Genomic DNA, 14021 nt, shown 5'->3' with positions numbered 1-14021 from the left:
ATCATAGGTTCTGCTATCGGTTCTCGATTGGAGAAAGTGTCGATACGGTTTCAAGAGTGCACTCTTGGCCTTTGGTGTTTACGCTTGGCCAATAAGCACATCCCAGTGTCATAAGGGTTCATTTGTATTTCTATGGCAGTGTGAGTTGGATGTGTTCATATGCAGGTCCAGATGCTATTCTAGGCGAAATGTGGTGGCGTTTGCAAGCCTGACTATGGGAGTGTATAGTCTGAGTTCTTGGGGTCGTGTCGTCACACATGTGAAATGTTTGGAACTCTCTCTCTTTCATTCGTCAAGTGCTTCACAGACGGTGAAAATTACAAGTTTGGTGGAAATCATCGGAAGTCAGCTATCCTCGAGGCAACCCGCCCGGCAACCGAGGCAAAAATGAGAACTTTATCTTCTCGTGATCATCATCAATGGTTGAGAACAGCAACCGATTCTGAAAAATTTCGAATAACGGACTAGCGGATTATGTTGGTTTAGTGGGCGGACGAAACTAGTTTTGTAATATATTGAATTTGGAAATTTTGGTTCAAAGCAAACTTGTAACCGGATCTTGTATTCTCAATTTAAGGTTGAATTAATATATAAAAAAAGCAAGGAGTTCTAGTACAACGATTTCCTCATCCGCTCTTTACGCAATCAAACCAAGATTTGATTATCATTGGCTCAATATTAACTCCATGAATCAAAACTTCATCAAACCAAACGATAATAAAAAACCTCTCTTTCTTTTCTCACGACAATTTGTGCTCAATCTAGGTATATGACTCGTGTCTGTAGATTCAGAATAGCTTCACCCTGGAGGCAAGAGATTGAAAGGACACAACTATGAAGTTTGAAAGAAAAACAAGAAGAGTCCAGATAAGGTGGAAAATCATATCACAAAGAACATTCAATAAAAGCAATGAAAACNTTTTTTTTTTTTTTGGTCTTCGTTGGAAAACAATATCTTCTTCACGATGCATGTTGTTTTGATGAACCATAATAATAACTGATTGCTAATTCTGTAAAATAGAAAACAGTCAAAGAAAACATAGATATGATAGTCTCATGCAGACAAGACAGCCTTGACTCTAGATTCTGTATTAGATTATCTTTTATTCTTAACCCATTACTAACCGGACACAAACCAAAATCGGTTACGTAAGACAAACTAAAACAGTTACATACTCAGATGATCTGGCAAAAGAAGGAAAAGATGAAAAATCAGCTGCCTATAATAAAACTCTATGCAGCAACATTGGATGATCAGTGAGAAGCAAAACTTGCACCTTCCTTGTTTGAACCACTGTGTGAAATGAAAAAACAAACAACACAGAGAACAACATTGGTTAATGACAATGTCTAGTTCACCAATTGTGTTAATCATCTGGTCCAATTAGTGTAACCTGCAGATTTAAGCAAGCCTGTCATTTAAACCACAATGATTTCCAGAGTGAAGAATATCATTTTACCAGAAAAGATTTCACATTTCGGTTAGTGTTGGTTACATTCCAATCAAAAGCGATTCGAGCAAGGACTATGGCCGCGTTACTATTAAAATTAGACTCTTTCTTGTTTGCCACCAGGGGCGGCATATGTAGATGGGGCACCTCAATTTTTAACGTGAAGAGGTAAAATTAGGAGAAATTACATAAATTAGTATTAATTCGTTAAACGAAATTATAATCAAACGGGGCACAGACGAGGCAATTTCTCTCATGTCCCTATATCTCATTCTTCAATTTCTATTAGACAGTTTTCTTCTTTTAATTTTATATGTCTAACGAAAAATCATAAAATTAAATCGAAAACGTGAATATTTTTTATTTGATTTATAGAATTTGATAAAAATATTTNAAAAAAAAAAAAACTGTTTTTTCATATTTTCACGAAAACATCAAAATAATAATTAAAAACGATTTGAAAATATATTTTTTCCAAATTTGAAAGATATAGAAATTAAAATACGTGTCCATGGGTTCACTAATCCATGGGGGTTAGGATTTAGTTTTGAAGAGAAGGAAGATTTGATTAGGGATTTTATATTTTGATCAAAAATAAAATTATGAAAAAGGGGTATAAAAATCGAAGGAATCCATAGGAAAATAGGGATACGAGAAAAGTTGACTCATACGTCTGTAGGGCTGGTCCCGGGCATAGGCCAGTCAAAATTATAATCAAACATGGGCACATGACCTCATAGGTCCCGAAATACTGTGCCAACCAGGATCAAATTGGACCATCGGTTGTAACATCTGATATTCAATTATCCATGTCTGGTGGGCTTCGGGAACCCACTAAGCACAGTTGCACACGATCAAAAATGAGATTCAGACAAAAAGCCTCTATGACGTGGCGAGATATCATTGGATAGAAGAAACAGATCGTCGTGATGAAGTGGTTTGCACAGTCGAGGAGGGACCTATATGGTATAAAGAAAATTTAGGGTTCACATGAACCAACACCAAAACCGAGTAGCGATTCTCTCTTCTCACTTATCGCCCGTCATGACTTCAGAGAAAGAGGCTGCTTTAGCCGCCACTCCTTCCGATGATTGTCCCACCATGTAAACCCTTCTTCTTCCTCTGGTCGATTTGTTTTGATTACGCGTATCTTAGACTTAGTCGTGGATCGTAGATTGAAACTGAGATTGTTTGGGATGCAATCTAATAACGATAGAGAAAAAAAATTGAATCTTTGAGTGTATTGTAGTTTGTGAAAGTTAGTTATTTCCGACCGGACACTTTCTATTAGCTGATGTAAATGATGGAGTAGAGTAGTTGTCGTTTTGTGCATTGTTGAGAGAGTAAAACTGTTTTGCACAAGTCACGGAGATAGAGAGATTCTCTCTGCTTTTCATCATCTTTCTTGGAAGACTTGATTTGAACTGTCTTTTGTTGTGCTGATTTGATGTAAACATTTATTTTTGTTTGTTAATGTTGTTGGAACATGCAGATTTGACAAGATCATCAGTAAAGAAATTCCATCCACCGTTGTTTATGAGGATGACAAGGTTCCTTTTAATATACTCTTTTTCTGTATATACTTTGTTTGCCATGGATTCAATTAATATCTGAACAGATTCAGTAGCTGTACATACTTCATTAGCACTGATCCTGGCTTGTTTTCCTAAAACCATTTTGCATGATAATGCAGGTCTTGGCTTTTAGGGACATCACTCCACAGGGTCCTGTTCACATCCTCCTCATTCCAAAAGTGAGGGATGGCTTAACTGGCCTCTCTAAGGTACCTGATTCACTTGCACCTCTCCAAAGTTGAACCACTCAAACCAATCCAGACAGATTTAAAGCTAAAAGCATGAGAATTGATGAACTTTGATCTCATTAATAAACACAAGCTAATAACGTATTGCAATGCTACTTGCAGGCTGAGGAGAGGCACATCGACATCTTGGGCCGCCTTCTCTATACTGCCAAGCTTGTAGCCAAACAAGAAGGACTAGCTGAAGGTTTCAGAATTGTGATCAATGATGGTCCTCAAGGCTGTATGTATTATTTAATATATATATATAGCTACTTACATTAGCAATATATTCAGATAAAACCAAGGGACATCAATATTGATGCTAATCACCTTCTTCTGGGGTTGCAGGTCAATCGGTGTATCACATTCATGTTCATCTCATTGGAGGTCGCCAAATGAACTGGCCTCCTGGCTAAAGAGATCTCATCTACTAGTGATTGATGTCCTGGTTATAAAAGGAACACTACCCTGAGTTTGCTATTGTCTTCTTCTGTCTTTATGAATAAAAAGCTTAGGACATAACTTTATGATTGTGATGAACCATGGTCTATGGTATGAAGAGAATATTTGACTGTTCTCTTTTGTGGAGCCCCTTTTTTATTGTTGACTTTGTTAAAACATTTCAGTGGTAAAAAAGCTTTGAATAAATGAGTCAATATTAGAGAATTTTTGGTATAATAATTCTGTGTAAGAAACTTGGTATAATAATTATTTTTAGAAAAACAACTAAAGAATATGCCTTGTAATATTCGTAAGTCTTTGTTCTATAAATATAAATACCTAAATTTGGTGAGAGTTGTGAACCAAGTCTAAAAGTTCTCTTTCGATATTTGGTAAAAAAAGTTGAGTGTTTTTAATAAAATAAATCTTCCAATTCTTTTATATAAATACTTGTCTTTCTTCAAATATTCTTTTTTTTTTTCAAATATTCTTCTATGCTACATATACTTTTTATCTTAGAAAATTTCGTCTGTGGTTGTGTTATTATGGTTTTGTAAATTGTCAATATATGAAAAACCAGAGAGCCATCTTTGAGGAATACCAAACACGCATGAATTGACCTTGTAAACATTCCACTACGTGTTCATGAACATCTACACATAATAATTATTATATAAGAACTTGGTAGTCACGTCTTTGCTCTTTTTATATGGTAAAGAAATGTTTCTTTCCATCTGATCAAGTCATCTAAAAAAAATCATCTCTCATCTTTGATACCTTTTTCAGGTTAAAGATCTGAATCATGGAGGAGGCGAAACCGATGAAGAGTTTGACGGGCAGCAGCAGCAGAGAGTCATTGAAGACCAAGAATCCGTTTAGCCGTGTGCTGAATGAAGAAGACGACAACAAAAGCAAGGCAGGATTGTCAATGAGGAAGTCTTGGTCCACGGACTCGCTTGGTCTGCTCGGTAACAGCAACACATTGGGGAAGACATGCATCTGTGCTCCAACAAAGCACGAAGGATCCTTCCGTTGCAGGCTTCACCGTACATCTGCCACAAGCCAAGGTGCAACAGCTGCTACGCAACTTCATCTACCAAAGCCCTTGCTTCCTTCTAGTCGTCTCAGTGACTACTAGTCTTTTTGTGTTGTTCACATCATGATTGTTCCAGTTTTTTTGTTATTCACAAAAACCAAAATGGCGTGGTATTTTTTTATACATGTGATACACATTGTAACTCATGTGTTTGGGCATCTATGTGTATGTTAAATGCTGCTGCTTTTTCTTTTTGCTTGGTTGATTTGGTTTGATCAATAAATAAGATAAGTAGAACAAGATTGCTAAAGAGAAAGAAACAAAACTATCAAGATTTTTTAACATTTGCACCAAAAAAAAAAACTATCAAGATTTGTTTACATGTAGAAACTAATAGTACATTTCCTATTCATACATTTATCATCTAGCTAAGATCAAATCCCAGTATCTTCACATGTCTCCTCTTAATCTTTAAGAACCGCCGAATACCTGAATGAGGATAACAGATATACAAACCATTCAAAATAAAGACATGTTGTAATTTCAAGAAATAAGATGAATGAAAGTACTAACCGATGCAAGGACATCAGTGGAGAGTCCAGGTTTGCTCTGAGATGTCTCGTTTATAATTGATTTCTTCTGTCTAAACTTACGAATCACCCTAGGCGGGAAAACTGGTGCTGCTTCAGCAGTGCTACCTGAATTTTCCGCTTCTACCCACCACAAAAACAGAGAACAATACAAAACCAAACAGGACGTGTACGTAAGCAAACTCTTTTAAGTACTGATAACATTTTAGCTTCATATAGTTAGTTTTGCGTTTACAATATTAAGAAAAGAGTTGACACCTTTTTTAAAGTACTGATATAACATTTTAGCTTCATATAGATAGCCGCCAAAATCATTTTTTTTTTTTTTTTTTTTTTTTTTTTTTTTTTTTTAGCCGCCAAAATCATCATGAGATTAAATTTCGACAAACATATGATCGTCTGATCAGAATTATGTTCGTCGGGTCAGACTCGTCGTAAAAATTCCCAATAATAGTGATCCACATAATGTCGATAATTACTGTCAGGAATTTACCAACAAATGATTTTCGTCAAGAAATTCTCCATCGTTATTTCGCCGAAATTTTAATTTTTTTTGACAAATTTGAGAAGCTAAATTTAAAATATTTATAAAATACAACTAAATTCATAAATAAAGTAGCCAATACATTAGAGTTTTCATTAAAATGCTAAATTTAGAGAAAGTCATTGCCGTACTTTTGTTCCATCTCAGCCAACAACCTTTGCCTTTCAGCCATTAACCTTCGGCCTTCGGCCAATTCAGCCAACATCCTAGCATTTTCATTTTCCAACGCTTTGATCTGAACATCTTTGTTCTTCAGCTGTTCAACAATCTCAGCAGGGTACAGAACTTCCTCAATCTTTCGCTTCTACACACCGCAAAAAAAAAAACAGAACAATATAAAACCAAATATCAATCAAATTAGACCAGTGAATTTAAGAAGAGACCACAAAGCTACACAACGTTCGTTCAGACAAGCAGACATTCACCAAGATGGAAATAAAAAGAGCATTTTTGAATTAAAAATACTAGAAAAGACTAAAGAGTAAAGCACCTTATTCATTCGTTCATTCATCTCTGCCATGGCACGCGACTTCTCTACTTCAGATAGATAAAAGTCCTCACTCTGCATCTTCTTCAGCAGCTCCAGAAACCAAATACTGAAAAAAGCAAACTTTAAAACATAAAAGTGAAGAAAAATCTGAAATTTATCTAATCAGCTACACTGAAAGTAAAGGGTCTAAACGCTAGACAACGAAAGAATCAGATTTAAATTGCTTGACTCTCTAGTCGTTTGATTTAAAACCAAATCAGACATTTCAAAGAGACTCGAGGTAGAAGGAAGTGCGAAGAAACAAGACCAGTCTTAACCCCAAAGTGTCTCCTTTGTCTGCATTTTCAGAAGGGAATCAGGAAAGCTTACTGTAAAAAGAAGGAGGAGCTAGTGACGTGGGCGAGTGATACCAAACTTTGCTCGTTTTGTAAAGAAGTTTCAGTCCTTTCTTTTCAAATAGATCCGGTTCTTGTAAACCGTAATGGATATGATTCCGGTTTTCACTATTCGGCGACGGTTGTTAAAAGGATTCTTGAGCATTATGAACCCGGTTACCGATACTCGGTAAGAAGGAGTGAACCGGTACATTTAGTTTTCGGTATTTGGTTAACCGGTACATTTATTGTGTGACTAAAGTTTTCACTATATGTTTTGCTGCTGAATTAATGACAGTCAAAGCTAAAGTTTTTCTCACGTGTCACTAGTGTAGTTAGTGTAAAATCAAGTTTAGAAAAGCAATGAAGATGGGAAGAGTACATATCATATCTCTTGGTTCTGGAGAACAGTGTGACGAAGGAAACACAGATCAACTGATAACAAAACCCATAAATAAAACCATTGTTAGCTTGATAAAGAGTTAACAAAAATAGAAAGAACTGAGCAGATCTCCATAGACAGATGAGATGAGTGTGTAATGTTCTTCAGTCCTTGTCTGAAGATTTCTTCAAACGACAGCGATCGATGGACGACTCTATGTCTATATCTAGTAGGTGTGTATCAACGAAGCCAGTATAAAAAGAATCATCTTCGTCTGAGTTCTGATGAGAGTTGATCGGCTGCTCAAGCTCCTCTTTTGATGCTTCAACGCCTCCTTCTTTCTTCTTCCTCTTCCGCTTCTCATCCTCTTCTTCCTCTGCTTCTCTCTTTATTCCCCTTGGCGTCAAATGACTCTTGAGAGCATCATGATCCACCTATTACACATTATAAACACAAGAGTTTTAATTAGTCTAGGACTCCACAATCTTGATAACTTTGCAAACCCTATTTAAACATACATACCTTCTTGATATCACCATTTGACTTGTCTAGAGTAGAAGACTCAATCATATTTCCATACGTTGTTAATGGACCTGATTGATACAGGTATTGATACTCAATAGCATCAAGAGGCTGCGGTTGTCGGTACTGAATATCGTGACGATGCGGTGCATGTGAATCCAAAGGGGCTGGCAAAAACTGTTGGAGCTGATCCTGTACTCTATCATGAGGCTGTTTTTGATCTGACCCAAGTGTTGCTTGCCAATACTGCACCTGGTGCGATTGATGTTGAACGATAATATCAAGTGACTGTGACTGGTTCGGCTCTTGATAGGCAATATTATGAAGTTGCGGTTGATGATGATCTGTAGTAACAAGAGGCTGTGGTTGGTGCGGTTCTTGATACGCGATACCATGACGTTGTGATTGATGATGATCTGTAGTAACAAGAGGCTGTGGTTGGTGAGGTTCTTGATACGCAATACCATGACGTTGCGGTTGATGGTGATGGATAGTATCAAGAGGATGTGGTTGGGGCAGTTCTTGATAGGCACTACCATGACGTTGCGGTTGATGATGATGGATAGTATTAAGAGGCTGTGGTTGGTGCAGTTCTTCAAACTCTGACTCAGTATTATGAGATTGATGATGGTAGATAGTATTAAGAGGCTGTGGTTGGAGCGGTTCTTGATATGCAATATCATGACGTTGCGGTTGATGTGAATCCAGTTCGGGTTGCCTAAACTGCGGTTGCGGTTGCTGATTCTCAACATTACTTGGCTGGACAAACTCCTCTTCTAAATCCTCAACGTCTTCTTCTTCCATGTCCTTTTTTGCCGTTGGTTTCAGATAAATCTTACATATAGCATAATCCACCTTCATACACATACCAAAAAAAAAAAAAACAAGGTTAAGAAAATATAAAACTATCACAATCTGAATAACTTGAGAGACAAGAAACCATACATACCGTATTGTTATGGTCAGAAGACTCAAGCCAGTATTCTTTCATTAACCAGTTCGTCCTTACTCCGTTTGGTTGTTTCCCGACGTAGTAATTCAGTGTTGTTTTGTAGCCAACTATGCCTTGTTTTTTAGCTTTAATCTTCTTGGTAGCTGCTTTTGCATGCCAGTATCCTCCATTATGATCACCACGTTTTTGTTTCGTGCCGTTTCTTTTAATCTTTGTCCTCTCGGATATAAAGAACCATTCCGTAAGATTACCCTTCTTGTATTCCTCTGTTTCAAATCAAAAGAAAGATTGATTCACACATTAATGAAACAAATTAAAGCAACTATATTTTGTAAATAAAGAGATAGTTCAACTAGTGATTAGAACATCAAATATACAGTTTTTTTAATTAAACTTTTCATATAAAATTTTATTTATATCTTAACAAACAGTTTATAAAGTTATATTTGAAGAGTTATTATGACAATTTATGCACTTTTTATCAAAGAATATATTGATTAACTATATTCTCAATAATATTGTGGACCTTTTATGTTCTTCTAGCTTGACAATAGCAATTAAGTTCTTACCAAGAGTCAAACCAAGCACTGAAGGGTTTGCTATTACTCCGGTTAGTATTGATATTATGTAGAATTATATAGAAGAATATATTTTATATAGGGCGTCTAAAAGAAGTGTACCAGCACTGACTGAGACATACCTGTAAGTTGTTGTGGATTCGACTTGTAGATGTTGGCGTGATGAATGGGAAAATTGGGGCATGATTTGTTGTTGTCTTGTGAGAAGGGTTTCAAGTAATAATATATGAGTTCTGCATCGGTAGGTACAAACCTATAACCCGGTGGATACGCTAAAGACGAAGAGGCCGAAGAAGAAGAAGAGGGCTGCATGTTGGGGTCGTGTTGTGGACAGGGTTATTGCGTTTCTCTGCGCTTGTTTCTCTGAGGAGTCATCTTCACGGAGAGTGGTTTAGACTAGCAACTTATACTGTTTTCACTTTTATCAATGAAAGCTTTGATTAATCTCAATGGTTAGTGACTTTGTTATTTATAGGATGCCAAATACGTGTGAATGGATATGATTTTCTTTGTTAAAATTGATTTAAAATTGAGTTTATGAACCTGTTCCAATTGAGTTTATGAACCTGTTACAATTGAGTTTATAAACCTGTTAAAATTGAGTTTATGTTAGTTTTTATTACATTATCATCTGAATAGTGTTTTCTTTTCCAAATAATATTCTTGAGACGGTTGTATAAAGAACGAAAGGAAATTTTCCTTAACAGTTTCATTCTTATCTAAATTAAAGCTAAAAAAATATTTTTCAATCAGAGAGAGAGAGAGAGAGCAAACCATGTACAACTTGGAACCTGAAACTATTTACCACACCTGAGAAAGAGCAGTCTCACTCACTTAAGTGATGAAACCTAACTCTTATCTCTAACAGTAATCTGTTGGTTAAATGCTTTTGACACGTGTATCATTTCAAACGCTTTAGAGCATCATTAACCCAAGATGTTTAGAGGGTGCTTAACCATTTTTTATTTATAAAAAAGAAGAAAGAGAAGAGGAAGAAGAATCACAAGTGCTTAATTAAACACTAAAATTGATGTTGTTTGCATTGTAGAAGAAGAAGAACAAGCATCACCTTGAGTTTTTTTTTAAACACCCCAACTTAAGCAATTTAGGGTTAATGATGCTCTTAGAGCAACCCCATCCGTGGGGATACTAATTTAAGGTTTTTAAAAATAAAAAACTAATATTTAAATATGTTATAGTTGTGTATTTAAATTTAATTGCTCTACATAAATATTGACTAAGAAAATGAAACAGGTGTCACTGAAAAACTATTATTTGGTCGTATTAAGTATAACAGTGTTTGGCATGTTTTTGAAATTTAATTAGTGTATAACAAGGAAACACTTTATAATAATCAAGGGTCTCAACGTGGCATTTTAACCCTCATAGCGGAATTCCAACCTCGACGACAAAATATACAAGATTCTCAACTAGGTTAACTAATCAATCGAAACTAGATTTAATATTTTTTTCAAGATTGAATTGTTACGATAAATAATCAAAAGCTTATGATATTACAAATTTCATCTTATTTTCTTATAATGAAAATATAAAAATAAATTTGTTATGATAGATAATCAAATTCTTGTGATACTAAAAATATCATCTCATTTATTTGTTTATAATGAAAAGGTAAAAACAACAATTACACCAAAATTACATAGATAATCAAATGTTTTTCTACACTCTCATTCTTTCCTTTAAGATCTCTTCTAATAAACCGGTATTGCTCTCGACCCTTCTGAGAGCATATTAGACTTGGGAGAGTTTGGAGGATGAAAAATTAGAGACAAATTGTTGAATGGAGAAGGACGACAAAGATATTGTTGTTGTTTTTGCTGGTGCACCTGTGCCATACCATGTTGGTTTTGCTGCTTCTCCTGCACATGTGCTTCACCATGTTTTTTTTTGAGGTTTTGCATTTTAGCAAGGTATTCTTTCATTTTAAGTAAATTGTATTAGTTCTGTTTTAGTTCATTACTACTTCTTTTTAAAGGGTTTTGTTTTTGGAGAAAATTTAGTTGTACAAAAACAAAATTTAACGCTGACTTTGTTCCGTAAGATATTTTCTTATTGGTCAGTTGGCCTAGTTTATTTTTAGACTACTGTAAAACTCTCTTTTAATTTCAAGAAAAAATGTCTCAAAAAGTGAAAAAACAAGAATAAGTTTATAATAATCGAGGATCTCGACGTAGCTTTTTAACTCTCATAATGGAATTCCAACCTTGATACTATTCGACCCTTCGACCCTTCTGAGAACACATTGGACTTGAGAAAGTGACCTCGTGTGGAACCACCACCAAGTCTTGATGTTTCTTGCTTTGGAAGATGAAAAATTTCAGATAACTCACTGAATGGAGAAGGACGAAGAAGATCTTGTTGTTTTTGCTGCTGCTCCTGCGCATGCGCCTTACCATGTTATTTATTTTAGCTAATTATTCATTATTTTTGTTTTTTGCTATAATGATTACTTAAACTTTATTAATTACTACTGGTTTGTTAAACAATTTGGTTAATGATAGGGTTTAGTCTGTTTTATTTATTAATGTAAAAAATGACAATCTTCTATATTATAATGAGATAATTCATCTACTTCTGAAGCTGTCCACGTATGCAAATTTGTAGGAACTTTTTTTTTTCTCATACAAGTGGGCTTTTCTCTTTAACTCTCTCTTCTGTTTTTAGTTGGGCTTAGTATATTGGATTTTTTTATTCTTTGGTCGGCTTTGTAATTATTGGCTCGGCAAACACTAGGATTACCTTCTTCTCTCTGCAAGATTCTTCGATTTCTTAGGAAGCTTCCAATTCCGGCGGATCATTTTTCTTAATTGATATCTTTAACTCTACAAACGTTCTCTGCCGGAGAAACGACTCCTCTTCCTGTAACGCCTTCTCCACCCTCCCATATATAGAGGTCGTCGATGGTGAGTTCTCATTTGCCTCTTTCTATTTTTTTCCCTCAACTTTTCCTTTGTTTAACACTGCAACCGCCGTTGCGACAATGACTTCATCAGGTGCTCCAGCCGCAAATGCCGCCCTCGCCTACTCCACTTTCGACTCATCCGCTTTTGGAGAGTTTATGGGGACAAAGGAGTCCTGCTTCCTAACGTCACGAGCAAGATCTTTGGTAAGGTGTTCAGTACTGCAAAAAGCACGTCGAGGCTGCTGCTTCCAAGAGCGAGGCCATCGGGCTATCCTCTTCAAACTCATCCTAGTTGCTAATTATTTGAACATCTAAAATCTGTTTGACCTTACATGCCAGACAGTGGCTGATATGATCAAAGGAGAAGAGATTCGTACAGGACCTTCAACATCAATAACGACTTTACACCTGAGGAGGAAGAGGAGGTGTGTAGGGAGAACCAATAGGCTTTTGAATGATGTGTGAGAGATGTCGTTGAAGCAAATTAACCAGTTTATTGCTTTATGTTGTTTCCTTTTTCTGTGTGTCTGATCAGTGTGGGTGATGTCTCGGAGTCTCTTTTTTTTTTCTATATTCATGACTATGTTCGACCTCCACGTGCTTTTATTTTACCATTATGAACCAATGGTGGGTATGTTTTTTTAATGTCTTAAAAAAGTGATGTTGGTTTGCCTTGCCAAAAAAAAAACAAGAGAATAATAATCTGAATTGTATATTTGCATAGAAACATAGCTCAAAACTAAAGAGTGTGTGCAGATTTCAAACTCAGAAAAATAACAAAACAATAACATAAAACAAACCTACAACTCTACAAAGCTACAATTATTAATCAAATATCTAATTGAGAAACTATAACTAAATGAACCCCGCGCTTGTGTGGGGTGATGAACTCTAGTGTATTAAATAATGTAGTGAACTCGTTGTCTTTGTTGTTGATTAACTACTTAGCAATCGAGGATCTCGACGTGGCTGTTGAACCCTCGTAATAGAATCCCAACCTCCATGACAAAATATATGATTCTCAACAAGGTTAATTAATCAACCAAAACTTGATTAAATATTGTTTCAAGATGGAATTGTTACAATGGATATTCAAAAGCTCATGATATTATCTTAATGTCCAATAATGAAAAGGTTAAAATGACATTGTTATGAAAGATAATCAAAATCTCATGATATTACAAATGTCATCTCATTTATTTTTTCTAACGAAAAGGTAAAAACGAAAAATTCCACCCAAATTACATAGATAATCAAATGTTTTTCTTCACTTTATTCCTTCCTTCACAATCTCTTCTAATAAACCGGTATTACTCGACCCTGATTAACACATTGGATTTAAGAGATTGATCCCGTGGATCACCACCAAGTCTTGAGTTTTCTTGCTTTGGAGGATAAAATATGGCAGACAACTCATCGAATGGAGAAGGACGAGGAAGTTCTTGTTGTTGTTTTCGCTGATGCTCCTGCATATGTGCGTTACCATATTGTTTTTGATGCTGCTCCTGCACGTGTATTACCATGTTGTTTTGGGGTCTGATTATTCATCTTTCTTGTTTTTTCTATAATGATTTAAAAAAAAATATTTATTACTGAAGGTTTGTTTAACTGACTTATTTAGCGATGGCTTTAGTCTGTTGTATTTATAATTGTAAGAAATGACAATGTTATAAAGAATTAAATTGACTCAATGTCTTTTTCATAAATTACTTACCAAAAACATATGCATTATCTTCAGTCTCTTATATATTAATTGAGAATCATTACAATATGTGAGTTATGCCATATGGCATCACTAGACTGATTTTTAGAATTCTTAGAGATATATGTTGGTACATCTAAACATATACTATACTCTATAAACTAACCGTAAAATTAGTTAATTAGTAATATACCGAAAATATTTGATCTTATTTTCTTAAATAAAATCTTCAAAA

General features: G+C 35.4%; 2 protein-coding genes across 2 annotated transcripts; both read left to right on the top strand.

The window, feature by feature from the left end:
- The first annotated feature begins 2397 nt into the window (after positions 1 to 2397).
- LOC108829412 (14 kDa zinc-binding protein) lies at positions 2398 to 3918 on the top strand. The gene is made up of 5 exons (XM_018603067.2): positions 2398 to 2554; positions 2944 to 3001; positions 3145 to 3234; positions 3376 to 3493; positions 3601 to 3918. The coding sequence occupies exons 1-5, from the start codon at positions 2442 to 2444 to the stop codon at positions 3666 to 3668; spliced, it is 447 nt and encodes a 148-aa protein (XP_018458569.1). The 5' UTR covers positions 2398 to 2441; the 3' UTR covers positions 3669 to 3918.
- A 135-nt stretch (positions 3919 to 4053) lies between these two features.
- On the top strand, positions 4054 to 4959 carry LOC108829417 (uncharacterized). The gene has a single exon (XM_018603071.2). It carries the CDS (start codon positions 4496 to 4498, stop codon positions 4829 to 4831), a length of 336 nt encoding a protein of 111 aa, XP_018458573.1. The 5' UTR covers positions 4054 to 4495; the 3' UTR covers positions 4832 to 4959.
- Positions 4960 to 14021: the final 9062 nt, after the last annotated feature.

The sequence above is a fragment of the Raphanus sativus genome, chromosome 4 (assembly GCF_000801105.2).
Source record: "Raphanus sativus cultivar WK10039 chromosome 4, ASM80110v3, whole genome shotgun sequence".
Classification (NCBI taxonomy): domain Eukaryota; kingdom Viridiplantae; phylum Streptophyta; class Magnoliopsida; order Brassicales; family Brassicaceae; genus Raphanus; species Raphanus sativus.
The sequence above is the reverse complement of the archived record's forward strand: the minus strand, read 5'-3'. Positions and strand labels throughout refer to the sequence as shown.

Bases quoted from the DNA above. Each gene is read 5' to 3' on its own strand.
- LOC108829412 (XM_018603067.2), top strand. From the start codon at position 2,442: ATGAACCAACACCAAAACCGAGTAGCGATTCTCTCTTCTCACTTATCG. The intron at 3,002-3,144 runs GTTCCTTTTAAT...ATGATAATGCAG, and splicing joins TTGTTTATGAGGATGACAAG to GTCTTGGCTTTTAGGGACAT. The intron at 3,235-3,375 runs GTACCTGATTCA...TGCTACTTGCAG, and splicing joins GCTTAACTGGCCTCTCTAAG to GCTGAGGAGAGGCACATCGA.
- LOC108829417 (XM_018603071.2), top strand. From the start codon at position 4,496: ATGGAGGAGGCGAAACCGATGAAGAGTTTGACGGGCAGCAGCAGCAGA.